At 46.7% G+C, this 20,039-nt stretch overlaps 1 protein-coding gene across 1 annotated transcript; it reads right to left on the bottom strand.

The window, feature by feature from the left end:
- Positions 1-12,194: 12,194 nt before the first annotated feature.
- Positions 12,195-19,575, bottom strand: LOC114204140 (cryptic protein-like). The gene is made up of 6 exons (XM_088020825.1): positions 19,553-19,575; positions 19,187-19,239; positions 18,926-19,099; positions 18,064-18,178; positions 17,722-17,831; positions 12,195-12,316 (listed from the first exon to the last, which is right to left on the bottom strand). Exons 1-6 carry the CDS (start codon positions 19,573-19,575, stop codon positions 12,195-12,197), a joined length of 597 nt encoding a protein of 198 aa, XP_087876951.1.
- Positions 19,576-20,039: the final 464 nt, after the last annotated feature.

Here is a 20,039-nt window from a genome sequence, read left to right as displayed (position 1 = left end):
CATCGTACTAATGTCCGTATTGAGTAGGTCCCTGGCTGACGGTACTACCTCTTGTTCTTTTTGCTGAGGTGATTTCTTTCGTCTTGTCATTTTGTCCAGAGGAGAATAGATGAATGAGAGAACAAAATGCTAACAGGTTTACAACGTCCCCAGCAAATATACTGTATACAAATCAGAAAAGACCTGAAACCAGGGGAAAAGAAAGGGAAAGAAAGAAAAAAGAAAGGGAAAAAGAAAAAAAAAAGAAAAAAAAGATAAAAAGATAAAAACAAAAACAAAACAATTCAAAAAAGGAGAATATGATCAAATATGATCAGGCTAGTGCATAGATCAGTGCCACACACTAGATTTTGGGCGTATTTTGGTCTGTTAGAAAAAAGTGCCTCCTAAAATTTTAAAGGAAGAAAGACATATATGTACAAAATAAGGGTTGATACAATGAAGGGATGGAAGATGACTGTAAAGATGAAAATTATAAAAGATTTTATAAAAGAACTTGGTAAGATAAGTTGTTTGAAAAAAGAAAGAAGATTTAAGGAAAAAAAAAGGAAAAAGGGAGAGAATGTGATCAGGCAGGAGACTAGGACAAAGCCATACACTAGTGATTTAGGGTATATTTTGATCTGTTAGAAGAAACTGTACCTCAAAATTTTAAAGAGAGAACAACTTATATATATATGCCAAAAACAAGGGTAACTACTATGAAGGGATAAAATATGACTCTAAAAATGAAAAAAAAATAAAAAATGTTTTTTTTTAAAAAAAGGGATTTATAAGATGTTCGTTGAAAAAGGGAAAAAGAAAAATAAAAAAAAGTCAACAAAATTAACTTTGATGAAATAATGAATCATGGTAAAAAAAAAAAAAAAAAAGCCATGAATCTATGTGCAGTATTCCCCTAGCGCTGGAGTTCTCCTATTCTCCTTGATCGATCAACTTGGTCTTGGCTTGCTGGCTGTTTGGGCTGATCTTCTGGGGGAGGGGCCTGTTGCTGTGGTTTCCAAATGTCTTTGCCGGAGGCAGGATTGCCCCGCCCTTGTCGGTCCGGGCTAAGGAAGCTGCTCCGGTTTGATCTCAGGAGCTTTTGTTCCCTGCAAGCTCTCCGTACAGCTTTGGAGGACCAGGGCAGAAATGGTGGCCTCCCAATCTCCACTCGGAGGAGCTGAGAACTCAGGGCCCCGCTCCTCAGTGTGCCCCCAGAGAAAAGCAGTCACTTCCGTGTCCCCGGTCTCCGGCCACACTCCGTGCTCACCCGGCCTGTGATCGAGCGTTGCTATCTCTGGCACCCGACCCCGCACGGAGTCTCCAAACCCAGCAGATCCCTGCAGTGCGTTCCCGCACCGCTCCTCCCCGGGAAGGAAGGGGAGTCTCCCCGGATCTGCTGCTTGTTGGGTCCCTGCTGGGGGAGCCGTGCCCCGACTGGGCCGCAGATCACAGTTTATGGCAACCCCGAGCTGAGAGCCCGCGACTCTGCTCCGTCTCTGCAGCCGGCTTCCCTGCTCTGATACCTGGGAGCTCTGGCGCACTCAGGCACCCCTGGTCTCTCTGTGACCCCAAGGGTCCTGAGACCACACTGTCCCGGGAGGATTCCACCCCCCGCTTAGCCACTGCAGCGACGTCCCTCCGCCGAGCCAACTTCTAAAAGGTCCGATTTTGTGCTCCGCGGCTCTATCACTTGCCAGAAGCGGCCGGCGGAGGCCCCTCCCCCACCGTCTATCCTCCCAAATATCACCTCGGATTCACTTCTCCGCACGCCCTACCTTCCAGTAAGTGGTCGCTTCTCTGTTCAGAGAGTTGTTGCTACTCTCCTGTTTGATCTCCTGTTGAGTTCGTAGGTGTTCAGAATGGTTTGATCCCTATTCAGCTGGATTCCTGAGACCAGACAAAATCTAGGTCTCCTACTCCTCCGCCATCTTGCTCCGCCCCCCCAGAGCCCACTGTTTTAAGTATTAATCACATCCAAAAAACACTGTCTCACAGAAATATCTATAATAATGCTGGACCAAATATCTGGACACTGTGAGACAAACCAAGTCGATACATAAAATTAACCATCCCAAGAATTTTATGGAAAACGCTCCCCATAGTACACTGGGACCCCAAAGAGCCTAACAAGATAAGACACACTGGTCTCCTCAAGCCCAGGAGCCTGCAGGGAAGGCCCCATTGCACTGAGTTAAAAGGAGAAAGCAAAGGAACAGGTAGATGTGTCCTTACAGTTTGACTAGCTAGGGGTCTGTCAACCAACATCAAGCTATGAGTGTGGTTTGAGGTGGTCTGTGACTGGTAGGGCTCCGGCCTCCTGGCAGAAACAAGTGCTGAGCTGCTCTAAAGGAGGGTACACTCATTCTTGGTATAAGGAAATCACTATCATTAGTTTTGCCAAGAATAAAAACCAGCATATGGTCAAACAGGACCAACCATGAAAGGAAACAAAGCTCATTAAATAAGAACCAGAAAATATAAGAGAAAGCAGAAATGGACAAAGATTTCAGACTTGGCAAATGTCAAACATTACCTATACCTCTACTCCTTTCCCTGCGTCTGTTAGCTTTTAAAGATCTCTACTCGTTGCCTTTGTTTCCATTATCATTTACTGAATGACAAATGACCTCAAAACTACCTCAAGGAGTGTCGCTCCCAGCATGGTTCTCTGGACCAACTCTTCAGTGAAAGTGGTGATGATTATTTGTACAAAATGAAAGCGTCCAGAAATGGTGCTATGGACATGGAGCAAAAGAAGAACAATGTATTCGAGAAAACCTACAAAAACTTAGTAAGAATGGTAAGAGTCTGTAACACTTGACCCACAACCTACTTCCTCCCTTCCCCATTCCCAGCTCAGCATGAAACAAAGTCCACTCCAGAGGGTTGCAGCCAAGGACACACGGCTCCCTGTCCCCCAGTTCGAGGGTTACAGCATCCTCTTGAGAGAGGCAGGATGCCAGTTTTCCCATCCTGACCCCCGCTACCTGCTGTCGAGGGGAAGTTCCTGGCAAGTGTGGCCAAGAGATTGGGCTCTTTCTACCGTCCAGCCCTACTCTGGAGGAGGCTCTCCCTTGGGTGTGGTGCACTGGAAATACTAGAACCCCACCTGTCCTTGTCCTGGCCTGCAGTGCAAAGTGTCTAATGCTCAGACTGGCAAGCCAAGAAGACCTGAGGCTACCACCTCCTTTCCCCATATCATGGAGCATCTACCTCCTAACGCAGGGTCACAGAGGAGTATGCCTAAGACCATAAGCTTCTTTGAGCTGGGATCTTTTATCTTTTCTGTTTTTTTCAAAAACCTAGCAGAGAAGATTGTATATGCTAAATAAGCTAATCTATTCTACTTTTTTAAATAAGTAAATAAAATGAAAATTGACAACTCTAAAGTCGAAAGACTCAAATATAAATACAAAAATCAAAGAAAATCCATAACTAAAATAAATAAAAAACTAAAAATTAATAAGCATAAGAATAAAATACTTATTAAATTAAGCCTAGAAGAAATTCTAAAATGAAATCATTTAAAAACATGCATATAATGGAAAATCACTTTGACGTTAAATGAATCAGAGCATAGATAACCATGTAAGGCGTGGCTACAGATTTGGGGAAGATGAAGTCAGTTGTCCCTTCTGAGTTGTGCAGGCTGCTCGCTCCATTAAAGAGCAGAACCCAGATGAGAAGGACAGTTGCAGCAGAAGCAGCAAGAGATCAGACCCCTACAAAGGAGGGTGGGGGACACAGCTAGAACAACTCCAGAAGCAAGCTGCCCTGGTTTTGAGCACTTCACAGCAACAATAGGAGAGAGAGCTCTGTGAGGCTAGAAGATCTCTCTGAGTCATAGGGCTTCCTACAAATCCAAGAAAACAGGTTTCCTGACAGGAGAGCCGTGCTGTTGAATTCCAGACAGTGGGGCTGTAGGGGAAAAGGGGAGTGAGTGCAGAATAGGGCCACTGTCCAGAAGGAAAGCACTGTTTCCTGACACACTTCATCTACTTTGATGGGCTTTGCTCAAAAACGAAGTAAAAAGCGTTAAGGAAACGATACAGGATATTGAATGATACCATAAATTAGAATTAGAAAAGCTCAGTAATGGAAGGACAGGCCTCAGGGAAGAAGAAGCATACTGAAACGTCACCTAGTAAAAGAAATGTGAAGTAGTGAAAACAAGCCAGCAGACAGTGCTGTGTGAGAATGGAAGGTTAAATGGGAAGCCTATTCACCAAAGCTCCTTCTAAGTCCACACAGCTCAGGAAGGAGCTACCCCCTTTCCATTAACTGACTTGGGAGGGACGCGTGTTCCCGGAGGAACCGACAGGTGGCGCTGCTGTCGGCCTCAGGGCTGATTGAAGCCCCCAGCAGTGGGCGAGCCCCAGCCCGTTGGAGGCCCAGACTGAGGGCTGCGATGAGCCGGGACAGAATCTGTAGCAGAAGCAGGAGTCCACAGGGGTCACAGCGATGGATGGAAGAGGGGCTCAGCAGGGTGGGTGTGTGGGTGTGTCTGGGGCCCTGGGAAGATGACCTTGACCCCTAGAATGCCCAGGGGTCAGACGCCCAGGGTACTGAGGTCTGTTTGCTGCTCTATGCGGAGGTTGTGATCTGTCAGCACACAGAGCCATTTCACCTGGGTGACAGGCAGGGCAGCTTTCGGGGTCAGGTGCCCTGCACAGGGAAATCATGCAAAGGGAAGGGGAAGACTCCAGGTCTCCAGGGAGGAACAGTCCGAGCCCCACAGACCTGGGCCGAGGGAGGACCCCGTTGTCTCAGGTCTCACGGAACAAGAGGGGAAAGGTGACCCTTTCTCTCTCCCCACACCTCCACTCAAGACAGTCCTGTCATGAGATCTGCACCTCAAAAGTGGGCAGCTTCCTGGATGGCTTCCCTTGTGCCCTAATAAGACTTTTTCTTTCTAGCACAACCACCAAACCTTGCCTGTGCCTTTCAGTTAAAAAAAATTCTCAGGCAGTGGTAATAAACACATAGGAAAGCAACAAAGTATATGTGAACTTATCTGCCTTCCCTGCATCATCTGTGCACCTGTTCCACACGCCCATTTCCTCTATTTGAGCATGACCTTGTACTCAGTCCCTTCTCCGGAGTCCATGACAAGAGAATTTCTGGAAGCAGATGCCTGCTGGAACGAAATGGAGTGCTGGAAGGAAGCAAACAATCACGCATGTCCTGAGCCACCCAAGGCAGGAAAGTTCCTGTGCAGGGAGTGCCCAGGGAAGAGCCAGCATTCCTGCGGCCGCTCCAGCAGGGGCCGCCCAGCTCTCCTGCCTCCCAGCCCCGCTACCTTGGCATTCAGGCTTGCTCAGCACATTAGGGCGCAGCTTGGCATTCAGAACCCAGGGCAGGGCTAGGAAAGTGCGTGAGAGGGGCTGCAGAGGGATTTTATGGACACTGAAGACCCAGTGACCTCAGCTACCTGGATGAGACCAGGTCCTTCAGGGTGAGAGTCCTGAAAGAGGAAATGGGAAAGAGCTACAAAAGGAGCTCCTGACTAAGAAAGAGCATCAAAAAGACCGAAAGAGGAGGTAAATCACATGGAGGTTGCTACTCTCCATTTCTGAACCTTGTGCTGGACTCACAACCACCACCCAGGACAGCATCCGCAAGGGGGGAGCTCTTCTCTCTGCACCGTCCAACATGCTGGCCACTGGCGCCCGGAGTGGATGCACATTTGAAACAGGGCTCACTGATACAGCAGCAGGCCCATTGGGCTGAGGCTACCATGCTGGGTAGTGCAGCTCTAGAGTTCCAGTGATGAGGAGCATGCCACGGTTTCCTTGCAAAGGGGTTCACTGGCTTGGGCACATACACAGGGGCCCTGGGGACACTGAAAGAGGAAGGTTGACATTCAGGTCCTAGAAGAGTTCCCCACAGGGCGCCTGGGTGGCTCAGTTCGTTAAGCAACTGCCTTCGGCTCAGGTCATGATCCTGAAGTCCCAGGATGGAGTCCCACATCGGGCTCCCTGCTCAGCGGGGAGTCTGCCTCTCCCTCTGACCCTCTTCCCTCTCGTGCTCTCTATCTCTCATTCTCTCTCTCTCAAATAAATAAATAAAATCTTTAAAAAAAAAAAAAAAAGAAGAGTTCCCCGGAGATGGCCCACTTGCAACAGGGGTGAAGAGCAGGGTCCCACAGAGCCTGGATACACACAATCAAAGCAGGAAGACCCTTCACTGTCTTCAGGAGCCCACCCTTGCTGAGAGGCTGGGCAGGCACCTGCTTCATCTGGGGCCCACAGGCCTGAGCCAGTTCCAAAGGGATCCTTTTCACACCCGAACCAGATCCCAGTCCAGGAGTGTATTCCCCTGACATTGCCAGGGCTGAGAAACAGCAATGAGGATGGCATGGTTGCTGCCCTTGCAGGGCTTGTCCATGGCCAGGATCCCGACGCTGTGAGTGGGAAGATACACGGGGGAAAGTCTGGGCCTGAGAATTCCAACACCCTTGTAGAAAAACTCCAAAAGATGTCCCCCAGGCCATAAAGAGAGCAGCAAGGACCAGCTGAGCTCTAGGCTCTGCCGCCATCTCTGCGGGCCTTGCCCCGCACTGAAGCCCGTGCCCTCCCCACTCCCACTGTCCTAGAACGTGCTACAGCAACTGCCCTAGCCCTTGAAGCTGCCTTTCCATGTGTATGCGTTTCTGGGGCAATCTTTGGAGGCCTGACTTCGCTTTTCTGCCTCTCGCCCACTTCTGTTGGTGAAATTGCAAAAGTCATGGAAGATAGTACCTGTCCTGGCACACAGGTAGTTGGAGAAGACAAAGAAGAGAAGGAAGTCCTACTGCAGTCTTGTAGGGAGACCCCCAGGTGGTGCTCATGCCAGCCGCAGCCTCATATCTGGCCTCATCCCCGCTCAGAGGAGCACCAATACCAGGGAAGGGAGGTCAGCCAGTCATGGCCGGGCTCAGGTGGTGATACTCTACCGAGTCTCTGATCTGGAAAACTTAGCCCCTTCATCTGTCCCATGGTCTCACGCGCCTAGTATCTTCCTTCTGCCCTCAGAAGTCTTTTTCCTCATAAGGTTCAGCCCTAGGCTCTGAGTGCTTCATTCACCCATGGAGCCCACCAGGTAGTGACTCTTAATCCTTAGAGCCTCCCTGTGGATGGCATGGAAACTATACTCTGGAGATGATGGATTTCTAGGAGTTTCTGGCGTAAGTGACATTTTTCAATCCAGCAGGCTCAGATTTTGTTTTGTGGAGGAAGATACCCTGACAGGGCACACAAAGTCCATTCAGATGCAACGTATTTCATACATATACATGATCTGAAAGGAAAAATCAAACCACAATTTGTCTCATTTTATGCTTATTATCTACTCAGAATGACGACCAAGGTTTGCTATCTTCCCTTGTAGCCCAGTCTCCTGAATGAGCCTGGTGCTTCCCCATGTGGCTCTGTGTGGTGTTCCGTGCCTCCTATTTCTAAGGATCTGCACGTATAAACTTCTTCCTTCATAACAGTCTTTTCTGTGCCTCTATGTCTCACCAGACTCGACTAAAACTAAACCCAGGTATATTTTAAAACAGCAAAGGAGTCACTCATGTCAACAAGCGGTGAAATTCTCTACAGGTAGTACCAGAGTTCAAAGAGGTTTCAGTTCATTAACTTCATTTGTATGAGCATTAGAAATCGTTTCTCAGTAGATCGCATATCAGATGTAATGACAATACTTTCATCGCAGAAAGAGTGAATTACGATGCAGCACCATTTGTGAAATTATGATTGAATCCCAACCATAGGTTGTATTCTGATGCAAAATTGGGTAAAGATGAAACAACAGTTTATTGGCTACATGGGATTTACAACAGAATATTATATATGTTGCTATTATTATGATGTATAAATTCTGAGCTATCTATATGTTATATATAACAAGCTGAATCTACCTTACTATCAATAAATTGAGAGATATGTCCTCTTCGAATGTATGATATATTTGTAACTACATAAAGTAAATATTAAAAGTAGCACCACATTTTTTTAAAGATCCTTTTCTTTCTGGAGAGCTGGTTATGGAACCTTTGCTTGCATGCCAGTGTCTACGCACCAGCGGAAGTACTGCAGACATTTCCAAGCATGCTCCCATCCAGCTTGCCAGGAGTCACTGCTGGGGACTCAGCCATCGCTGTGATGACAGACTTTCATAACGTCTAGTCGGGATCCAGTTGCTGTACAGGGGATCAGTGCGGGGGCCCAGCCGTTCTAACTGGGGGAGACACCACTCCTTGTTTTCCTTTCCAAAGGCAGAGGGTCCAGGTGAAATGACAAAGCCTGTGCCTATAAAGCTTATAGAACTTAATGATAAGGATTCAAAGATAAATTCAGTGGAAAGGTCAGTCACAGGGCCTATTGCCCGTGTGATACAAAGCGACTTGTGCCAGGCTGGCTTTTGCAGACCTCAAGCATTGGACATACATTCAGAGCTCCACTTAATGCTCCCAGCCAAGAAATCAATTACTTCCAGGCTGGGGTGGAGGGACTGTGATGTGGCCGAAGGTACAAGAGGGCTCCTGGCCCGGCAGGCATTCGCTTTGACTCTGCAGTAAACTCTAATGCAGAAGTGGGTTAAAGGCTCTGAAAGGTCAGGACATTGACACCCCGTGACTGGTATCACCCCTTGTGGCTCTCCCTGTTCCTTCTCTCAGTGTCCTCAGGGCCTCCCTTAGCAAGAGCCCACATGGCCTTGTGGAAACAGATCCTACTTTTCTAGACTGTGCCAGGGTAGTCTGAGTGAGACGGGAAAGTGGCAAGGAGAGAATCACTTCTATAAACAGTCCACAGTGGAGAGAGCTTGTAAGTGCTGTCTCCAAAGGAGGGCCCCGCATCAGCTGTCATGGTGAGCAAAAGCAGGGCTGTGAGAAGGCTCATCCCTGGGATGGGGCAGCGCTGAGATCCTGGCCTAGGAAGGCTGTCTCTGTGTGCTTTCCTCAATGGCAGGGTGGAGATAAGACAGGTGACACATTTATGTGACATTTCCAACCACGAGCCCTGGGTCCTTTTTTGTGTCCTGGGAAGTGTCAGCTTTTTAATGATCTCTCTGGACCCCTGGGGAGCTATTTACAGGGAAAATACCTTTTATCCTCAAATTCTCCATGTGCCATGAAGAAGCTGGTGGCTTACTTTTCACAACTACTGGATGATAGTTTATGTTCTTTTCTGAGTTTGGTGGGTAAAGTTTTCTTAGGGAGAGAGGGAGGGAGGGAGGTAGATGATAGATAGATGATGATAGATAGATGATATAGATAAAAATGGTTAATTTGGGTTTCTTATTTATAGTCAGGAATTATTCTATTAAAAGGATCCATTTTCTACTTAAAAGGTAAATGAGTGTTTACATCTTACATATTCCTACTAATAATTAACACATTTTGCTTTTGCTTTGGACCACAATTATAGCCTCTCAAATGTGGCACAATCCTCTCAGTTCAATTTCCTAAGTGCAGCCTTGGAAAGTAAGACAATGTGTCCTTTTGTCTGCCTATGTTTTTCAGCATACTTCCTATTGGTATAAAAGTGTAAAAAGCATTTGGTAAATATTCTACACATAGTATAAACATATTCATCGAGTTCTGAGGAGAAGTTTTCAAAGTTCATCACTTGTTTGTTTCTAGAATAATTGGGCTGATATAGAAGGTACAGCTCAGAATGCACTGGAAACCATTTAAAGACAACCTTGCTGTCAAAAATCACAATTGCCTAGAAATATTTATGTCTCACAATGTTAGTAATTACTTTTTCAGGAACCATAGTCCAAATCAACCCTTTACTGACCTGACCTGACTTTCTCCCCAAGAAGACATGAAATGGTCTACGGGTATCTGAATAGGGGGACTCAATGTCTCTACTCATCAGGGAAATATAAATCAAAACCACAATGACATATGCAACCTGTTAGGATGGCTCTTATACCAAAGACAAGAGCTAATGAGTATTTATGAGGATGTGAACAAAGGGGAACACTTGTACACTGACAGTACAACCATCGTGGAAAACAGATGAAGTTCCTCAAAAAATTAAAAATGTAACTACCTCATGATCTAGCAATTCCACTTCTGGGTATATATGTGAAGGAAATAAAAACAGAGACTTGAAGAGATACCTGCAATCCCTTGATCACCGCGGCATTACTCAAAATGGTGAAGAAAGGAAGACAACCTAAGGATCTGTCAACCGATGACTGGAGATATGTGTACTTCCACATGTGTGCACGCTACGTGTAGCACTGCGGTAGCAGCCTGGGGGAACTCAGCGGGACTTCCGTTCCAGAGCTCACAGCGAGCACTCTGTTCCCCTCGAGGTGTAGTGTTCTCTCATCCAGGGGGAGTCAAAACTCCCCCTGCAGTGCAGCATTTGACAGTTGAGCACTGTGGTAACTGTCTGGGGGCAGGGCACCTTTCTGTCCCCAAAAGTACTCCCGTACGTGCGGCGTTACGTCATCACATGGGCAATATGATGTCATGGGATGGCCTTTCCGTTGAGTTCGGCTGGGAACATTTTAAATGAAATTGCATAAGCCTTATAAAATACCAATATCTTGATCAATCAATATTTCAATGCAGGCCGTATTATCTATTCCCGAGTCCTTTCCTTGCTCCCATTTTATTCTTATTTGTTTACCTGAATAATTGGTAATATTCTTCTTGTTTTCACTCCGATTTCTCATTGTGGGAACTGTCCAAACAGGGCTGTGAAAATTATCAGAGAAATATCATTGGCAGATCCAGCTTAGAAGCGCCTGACTCCCGAGTACGGTGCAACTGATAGGAAGATGGGCCTTCAGTCCCTTTATTTTTTGCAAATTCATATTGATTTCACCTTGGGGTTCAGACTGAGGCTGGATGCTTGCTTCCTAGACTGTCTTGAAAGCATAAGCAGTCCTAGAGTTGTATGAGTTAATTATTAACCCAGCTTCATGTGGTTGTTGGCTATGTTCCTTACTTATGGTTTATGCTCCTCTCACAGCACCATGTATGATTGATCATTAACCCTGCTTTTTCCACTCTCTACACCCGTTTGCACATTAATCATAGAACCCTGATGGAGACCAGATGGTAACACCTGTCTTGAAATTATCTGATGCACGCCAGCGTAGCAGATCCTGGATGGCACTGCATTGTTTGGAAGAATACATACCTTTGGGTTGTTTTAAAGCTCCCCCCACCCAAGGCTTCAAGAAGCCCATTAGCTTCCGCTCATGTATCCCTCTCCTTCCCCAGTCACTACATATATACAGTTCCCAGATCCAACAGAGCAAGGCAGCTTTGGGAACAAAGAGCAAGGCGCATCACGTGCATGGACAAGTTTGAGTCTGGAACAAGACTCGGTGGCTGGCCTACTGCAAGGAAGCTGTGCTTGCCTGGTGGGCTAGTAGATGGCTGGACTCCAAGATTGGAGGGCTAGCCTAGAGCCTGAGGCTGTAACCTCTTTGTGCTAATTCTCCCTCTGCCTTGCCTTGAGAATGGGCTCTGCTGTGTACAATCTTCTCCTTTTAAGGAGATGGTGATAATCCCAGTAAGTGCTAATTGCCCTGAAAAGGGTGTCACAAGGGCACTGGTTAGTAGAGGAAGCTGCAGAAAAGGAGGTGGGCTGACTGGCTGTCAGACTCAGGTCTTGGCTCCCTCCTTCCCACCCTCCCTCCCCTCTCTTGCCTTCCTTATCCATGAAGCTTTTCTGAAGCTGCAGCTCTGCTTGACCCGGAGCACAGCCCATGTGGGCCCGTGTTTACCTCCCGAGGACTCAGAGAGTGATGCGGGAGACAAACAGTGCCCAAATGCGCGACATGACGTGTTGCCACAGCCATGGTGCATCTATGTGTGTGGAGGGGATGAAGGGGTGCTCGAGGAAGAGTTGTCATCTGCGAGGGGCCATGTGCTCAGTTTACTCTGAAATCATCAGAGAATTTAGGGTTGAATAGGCCCCAGCACAAGTGTTTACTCATGGTGTCTAAGTCACAGACCTTCAAATAAGGCTTAGGGAAGCGAGACAGTCTTCCACGGAAATATTTATTAAACAATGAAAATATTCATCGAATGCGTCAGTTGATAGGAGATGAGACAAACCTATTCCCTACAACGCAGAAAATGAGAGGCTGCCCAAGTCCCGGCTTTCCCAGAGAGGACCATGCTAGCTCAGGCTGCGCGGGGATGCCAAGGCTCTGCCGATGTGGAACTGGGGGTTCGGTCCTCTAGGGTCTGGTCAGCAGTCTCCCTCTTCCCTGAGGAGGCTTTGGAAGAACAAGCACGGAAGAAGGAAGAGAACACTCAGCATGCGTTGTGCACTCAGTCCACTGGAGCGTGCGGCGACAAAATCTTCCAGGTCTGAAAAAATAATCCAGGTGAGAAAGGGGTCAGCCCATACTGAGCTTCAGTGTTGACTCTCCGTGGTGGAAGGAAACAGGCTGCCCACAGGAAAGGATTAAGGCCCTGCTGGCAGTCATTTCTTGGATAGAAACTCACAGGATCCTGCTTTAGTCAGCTTTGGTTAGACCAAGTCAGCCTTGCCCGCGGGGGTCCACAAATTGGGACTGTGAGTGCCATATGGTGTCCCTCTCGGGAGGCCCATGGTCACCCACTGAGCTCAGAGAGACAATATTAGAACTTCCACTATACATTTATAGAAAATGTAAAACTAAGCCTTACAATATTTACTGTACTTCTTAGAATCTACTGAATCAATTGTTCTATGGCCATTAACTCACCTCCTACCAAAAAGGAAACTCTGCCTCCAGGGGATGACTTACTGTGACCTAGGATTTGTATCACATCCTTATCAAAAGGCCTTTTTTAGACTTGGTCAAACACAGCACAGATTTTTATCGTGTGTATTAGTCCTGTGCAAATGTGAGAAAGAAGATGTAAGTAAAATTAAGTCTGCACCTGCTCTGCATGACCACTGTCTCACACCACTGAATGCGGAACATACTCAAGTATTTTTACTGGAGGGGAGTGGGAAATTAAAACAGATAAAAGGATGAAGACCACCCTGAATGAGGAGAACGCCATATTTCAACGTGGGGTCCAGAACCAGCATTCCTAAAACTCTCCAATTTGCAGATACCTCTGGGAGCCAGACGCCTTCCTCTCCTGCCATGACACCCAGAGAATCTTACCCATTGCAATGGCACCTAGCGTGGGAGACTGTCCCTGGAGGGCAGGACAAAGGGTCTCTCTCTCTCCCACACAGCATGTTGTTGCTGGCTGGGGCCATGACCCTGGAGGGCCACCTCTCCCATAGGCCGAATAGGCTGGTTCTGGCCCTATGATGGTTGTTTCCTTGTTTGGGTTGGTTGGTGTCAGACATACCGTTTTTAAAACTGAGTTGGAAGCATGAGGTGAGGCTTGAGCTGACCCCAACCTGACATTCACATTCCCTGTTTACCTCTGAAGGCACTTGAGTTTGCTACTTCACCCTGTCAGTACTTAGACTCTAAATTTTGGAACACTAAACTGGTTCTTGAAGCTAATGAAGTACTTAATTTTGGGGGGCTAACCACCCCATGGTATAATGAGTTTTTGGCCTGGCTCAACACTAAGCTTCCTGTCTGCTGGAAGCCTGTTTTTTGTTTGTTGTTTTTTTTTTTTTAACCATAATTAACTTAATGCCCCTCAATTAGTGGATATTGTTCACAAACTATAAAACACATTTCAGGAAACTTGCATATAATGTTAGATTATGAAATAATTTTTGAAACCTCACTATATTGACTTGAACACTGCTAATGGGGATGAGAATAAAATAATAATTATTTTGTGCATCATATATAACAGGTGAAGTCCTTTTCATCTTAACAAATCAATGGGGTAAATATTCAGCTCTAATTTTGCAGTTGAAGAGACTGAAACACAAGCAAGTTATTCAACCTTTCATCAAAATCATAAGGATTATAACAAGTATTTTGGGGGATTTGAACAAGTATTTTGGAGGGATTTTTCCAATGCTTTTTCTATTATCCTACACTGTCTCTTTAAATGCAAAATTAACAAATGTAAATGAAGAAAATAGTAGAGGTAATGAGAGTTGCCTGCCTCAAGCATATCGTTTAGAATACTCAAAATGGTTTCTTTTGAAAGCAATCTAATAATAGGTAAGGGCTTATATGGTGTTTCTTCTTTGGAGCTGTATTTGGAACTAACTGGTCAAAGACAATCCGTTCAATATTTATTGAGAATATTATTCACAAAACACCATTTACAACATGTAACAGGAAAATGACAAAATAGCTCACAGCAACAAACAAGATTATTTGGCATTCAGTTTATCCTTCAACATCTCTGTGAGAGGGTAGAGGGCAGGTTGAGAAACTAATAGCGTTCTTCTGAATCAGAATGGAAAACCATGCCCTTGAAAAGACATTCTATTTGGCATTGAGAAAGCCTGTCATTCTTGGACCCACAGAGCATCAGGTCAAGAAGGACCTTAGGAGGTCCCATGGCCTTCAGGTCCCTGGAGGTGCTGGTGGGTCATGATTTTGTAGTATGATGTTATCTACTGGCGACTCACCCATTCACAGGTATCCTTGATTCACCTCTTTTCCTTATATTATGAACATAATTTTCCATTCTATCTTCCATATGTTCTTCAAAATCCTCATAACACCCCGTTAAAGGATTTACAACACCTATAGATTTAGAATATGGCCCTATTTTCAATATTCAAAATAACACTATCAAAAATATCTTTAGTTTGTATTGATAATTATTCCTATAGGAAGAGTACAGAAATGGCACAGTAGTTGAGATTCACATTCTGAACCTTATGCACCGTTGGTGGGAATGTAAACTGGTGCAGCCACTCTGGAAACAGGTACGGGGGTTTTCAAAAAATTATTAATAGAACTCCGCATGATCCAGCAATTCCCTCTCTGGGCATTTATCCAAAGGAAATAAACATACTAACTCAAAAATATATATGCACCTTTGTGTTCACTGCATATTTTTTACAATAGCCAAAACATGGAAGCAACCTAAGTGAACACTGATGGATGAATGGACAAAGAACATATATGATATAAATAAAATGAATGTGACATAAGTGTGGATAAAAGAAAATATATGATAGATAACACAAACACACACAATGGAATATTTGTCAGCCACATAAAAGAAGGAAATCTTGCCATTTGTGACAACACGGATGGACCTTGAGGGCGTTCTGCTAAATTAAATAGATGGAACAGAGAAAGACAAATACCATAAGCTTCACATCTGGAATCTTAAGTAAAAACAACACAACTCACAGATACAAGAAGTTTGGTGACTGCCGAAGGTGAGGGTTGGTAGGTGGGCAAAGTGGGTGAAGATCCAAGATCAAAAGGTACAAATTTCCAGTTTCAAAATAAATAACTCATGGGGATGTAATGTACAGCATGTTGACTAAAGTTAATAAATCTATATTTGAAAGTTAGTAAGATTGTAGATCTTAAAAGTTCTCATCACGAGAAAGAAAACCATAACTATGGAAGGTGATGGATATTAACTAGACTTAGTGTGGTGATCATTTCACAACGTACAGAAATGCCGAGTCATTATGTTATACACCTGAAACTAATATGCTGTTATATGTAGATTATATCGCAATTAAAAAAAGTGTTTGATGTACTTCAGGGATGTCCTCATGTAGAGCATAAATGGTAGCCATTTTATTCAGAGTAATATTCTTACTATTCATAGAATAATATTAATTATATCAATATGCTATGGTATGTTCCTTGGCAGTATTTTTAAATAATTAAATGTTATAAAATGTATTATTTCTCAATTTGACAATTAGCCTTTTGTGATTATCTCTTAAAGAAACATCAGATCCTGTTTATTAGCGGTAGGCGTTAACTCCTCTAAGCCTCGGTTTCCTCAAATATAAAAAGTACGATAATACCTATTTCATGGGCTTAAGAGAATCAAACGGGATAAGGTGGAGACAGGGCCTGAACTATACTGAGAGCCATCATCATTCTCATCACCATCCCTCCTGTCATCATAACCTCCGTCAGCAAGCCAGCAGGGTCATCCGCCCTGAGGAAGGAAGGTCCAACAGTACAAAAGTGCTCCTGTCCTCTCGGCACCTGACAAATTACTGTGAAACATGACTATTTTGTTTAGCTGTGATGAGCAGAAGTCACATGGAGGAGCCACTGTCCCAGTCCTTGGCAGACAGCAGTCCCAGCCTTGGAGGTCTCCAAGGATAGAAAACAGTAAGCAGAGGGTCTGGAATCTGGTCCCTGCCCTGTTGCTTCTGAACCCAAGCTGGCCTTGCACAGGAGACTGCAAATGCCCACAGCTAGCCCCGGCCCCACATTCCTGCTGGGAGCGCCAAGGGCATGTAGGAAATGACTTCACCTGTAGGACCACACAGGTGCCACTTGCCATCCCGATGCCTGTTCCCTAACTTGTGTCCTTCTTCTTCTGAGCCACAAAAGGAGCAGCCAGTGAATCAGGGGCATAAGCCCGGCAAACAGAAGGAGCAGGGTGCTTTGGGAAACCCGGTGGGCAGGAGACAGGGAGGACAACCCGCAACATCGTGCAATGCTGTACTATCATCTCTCTCTCCCTACTGGCACTGGCCACACCACGCACAGCTGCATGAGAAGGGAGGGGCAGGAAGGGGGGGTTGATGGGCTGTACCTTCATTTAGCATCTCTTGACAGCTCATCCTCCCCAAGGTTGCAGCACAGGGAGGGAGGGGCAGGAAGGTGGGCTGGAAGCTGAGCAGTCATTAAGTGCGCTCCTCCACTACTGGGCCCACCAGGAAGGCAGGGGCAGGAGGCTGGATTGGAGGGTCCACCCCCAGTAGTGGTGCCCCTCCCCTGCAGTCCTGACAGTGGACAAAGGGGTGGGGGGTGCTGTTGAAGGGCTGTGATATCAGGAAGTACATCCCCTTCAACTGTGGGATTTGGCCAGGGTCGAAGAAGGTGGACGGAGGAACAGAAAAGGGGGTCTGGGAGCTTTGACTGCTCACTGCACAGCCAAGGCCCCCAGGGCTGATGAAGAGGCTGAAGGGATGTGCCTTCATTCACTGTGCTTCTCACTGGAGTCCAGGCAGAGCATGCTGAAGAGGGGAAAGGGTGCAGGATGTGGGATGGAAAGACTGTGCTTCCTTTTCCTAAGTCTGTTTTCTGACCCAGGAAATTCATGTTCCTGAGTTTAACAAGGGAAACATGTGCCTTGAGTTTGCTCCCTGCTCAGAATTCTCACAAATGAGTGTTCACCCCATGTGTTCTCCACACCCTCCTGGCTTTTCCTATGCCTGGCAGGTCTGAGGGTGGTTACAAGGTGCCTTCCTTCTCTGGGAGCACTGCCTGGTTGGCTCTAAAGGGCGGCGCCTGGCCATCCACGCCTGTCCCTGTCCTGCTCCAGTGCCCTCCTCATTTCAAAGTTAAGGAGACGGTGTTGGCGTGGTGTCACTGGAGATTGAGTGGGCAACCTCTCTGCCAGGCTGGCTCTGCTTACCAGCTGCTGTGCTCCCCAAAGTCTGCTCACTCAAAGGCCACTGTTTGGAAAACACATTTAAACCCAGCAATCGGGGCAGAGTAAACTTAGGAATCACTCTAAATAATAATGATAACATGCTATGTGATTCACAACCAGTGTGACTTTCCTAAGTGATCAATCAACCCAGCTTCTCATTTCTGTGTCGCCTGGCATAGCTACATCTCTGCGGATTGGAAGGTACCAAGGAGCAATGCCCGGCGTGCGGGGACTGTGTGCTCAGGACGCGATCCTCTTACCGCAGCTGCCGGGCGTCTGCTGGGGGAGACAGTGCAGAGCTGCGAACACACACCTGCAAAGGCGGCAGCGGTGGAGGGTCCAGGCTCCGTGCATCAGGGCGCCGCATTCCCTGAGCGGACAGAGAGGCACCATCGGCGGGATCGCCCCGCCCGGCCCCCCGCCCTTCGTGTCCGCTCCCCTCCACGCCCCGCCCCGCCCCGCGCGTGCTCAGCGCCTGCGCCCATCCACTCTCCTCCCCCAACCTCTACCCCGGCGCCCCCCGCCGCGCCCGCTCCCCTCCACAAGGTCAAGCGCCCCTTCTCCCCCCGGCCAACTCTCAGCCCGCTCCCGCAGGCGCGCACCTCTGCCTCTGGTCGTGCTCGCAATAACGGCCGGTGAAGTGGGCGGGGCATACGCAGAAGCTGCCCAGGACGCAGGTGCCGCCATTCCTGCAGCAGCGCAGCGGCGGGGGCGCGCCTGTTGGGGGGACCTCTGGGTGTTGGCGCCGGCTGCCTCCTGGCCCTTCGCGGGAGACTCCCCCCGAGAGGGCCTCATGAGCCTCCCCGGAGAGGCCCTAAAGTTTACCTCCCTGCCCATGTGTGTTTGCTCAGGTAAACCCTACTTGTTAATTTAAGGATTCAAAACAAACTGCCAGGGGTCCTGGAGGGTCAGGATCTGGCTCAAGGACCCTGCAAGTCAGATTTTCTCTCTTCCTTCCATTCATATGTTAAAGTCAGGCTGTGACTTTCCTGGACAGTGATTAAAACCAGGCCTTCAGGGCAGGGACCACCCACAGGTTTTGAGGACTACAGAAAACCCTCCCAACCCCTTGTCCCTGCCAGAGGAACATGACACCACCACCCCCCCCCCCCCAAGCCAGAGACCTGGGGTCTGGAGCCTGAGAGTCTGCAATAAGCCAATCAAGGGTCCGCTTTTCACTTCGGGTGCAATAGTTGCTTGAATATCTTTAAATCACACTCCTCTAGACCTGAGCAAATGCAACCTCATACCGATGAAAGGGCACAACTTGTTTTCACAGCAGAGGAGCACCTCACTCGGACATACTTTTCACTTTATAGTATATCATCATGTGAAGATGATAAAATGAGCTCTGTTGGGGCTTTCATTTTATCCTTAATGTATTCCAAGTTGTTCTCCGATCCTAAACTGGGAGGCCAGTGACGGAGATGACCACAAAGCTTTTCGGGGGACAAGGCGACTTACCACCTTGGAAAGCCCTGAGGTAGGGACTTGAATCCTGGGGCCGCCAGCCATCCATGCTTCCATTCCCCTCTCCAAAATTATTCAGCATCCAGTTGAGTGTTTTCTGCTGGAGCTTCTGTGCTGTAGCATTGTTGATTTCTTCTCTGTTACCCTTATGTTTCTCTCCTTGATAACCTTTTGAAAACATTGAAAGTATGAGACTGATGATGACTAAACAATAAATATACAATAAAAAGGGAGTATAAATAAAATGCTTCTTACTGTTGTCTCCCAAGTGGATGATGTGTAATGCCAAACTGACAAAAAACAGAAGCCTAGAATGTTTAAAGAAAAATTTTGAAGTTTAAAATATTAAAAGTAAAAGTAGAAATGTACATATGCTTAAAATGTAAAGCAATCATATATAAACATAAGTATATACAATATGTAATGTATAATAAATATTATGCCATCATTTTGTAACTTGTAGATGTAACTTAATTAATGTTGTCGTGACTTAGATTTTGAGACCAAGGAAGTGTGCATGTCCCTTAATGAGAAGGAACATTTGTGCATGCACTGCAGTTTATTCTGGAGGCTTTTGAATGCCCCTCTTGGCCCTCAGATCTGGATGATGTGTGTCCTTACCTAACAGGGTGTCTCTGGGTCATTTCCCGCTGACGCGTCTGGTGTAAGCGTCTCTTTCTCTCTTCAGTACATTGAAGATCAATTTCCAAGGAAGTGGAGATCTGTTTCCAAGGAAGTCGAGTCTTACCACGTTTTGTATTTGAAGGGATCTTTACTCCAGGTCCTGGAATAACTGCATTAGGACATAAGACGGATAGGGAAAGAAGATATAGATCTTTCCTACCATTCTCTAGGCCGTGAGAAACAGCAGTGAGATCTCTGCGTTCTGCTGTGGAAGCCCATGAGGCAGTGAGCTGCTGTGACAGGCAGGGCCCATGCTGAGCCTCCAGGACTGTCCCCTCAATGAGACCTGGTGGGGGTGGGGTGGGGGCTGGAGACTTGGGGCTGATTCTGTCCTCAGTGGTGTTAACAGGGCTGACAGCAACAGGAGTAGTCAATCTCTGCTGTCCACATTGGTGGCTAAGGCAACAAGCCTTTCCCTCACTGA

The sequence above is a fragment of the Eumetopias jubatus genome, unplaced genomic scaffold, assembly GCF_037043125.1.
Source record: "Eumetopias jubatus isolate StellerSeaLion01/CBP00866 unplaced genomic scaffold, mEumJub1_p1.0 scaffold_203, whole genome shotgun sequence".
Lineage (NCBI taxonomy): Eukaryota > Metazoa > Chordata > Mammalia > Carnivora > Otariidae > Eumetopias > Eumetopias jubatus.
The sequence above is the reverse complement of the archived record's forward strand: the minus strand, read 5'-3'. Positions and strand labels throughout refer to the sequence as shown.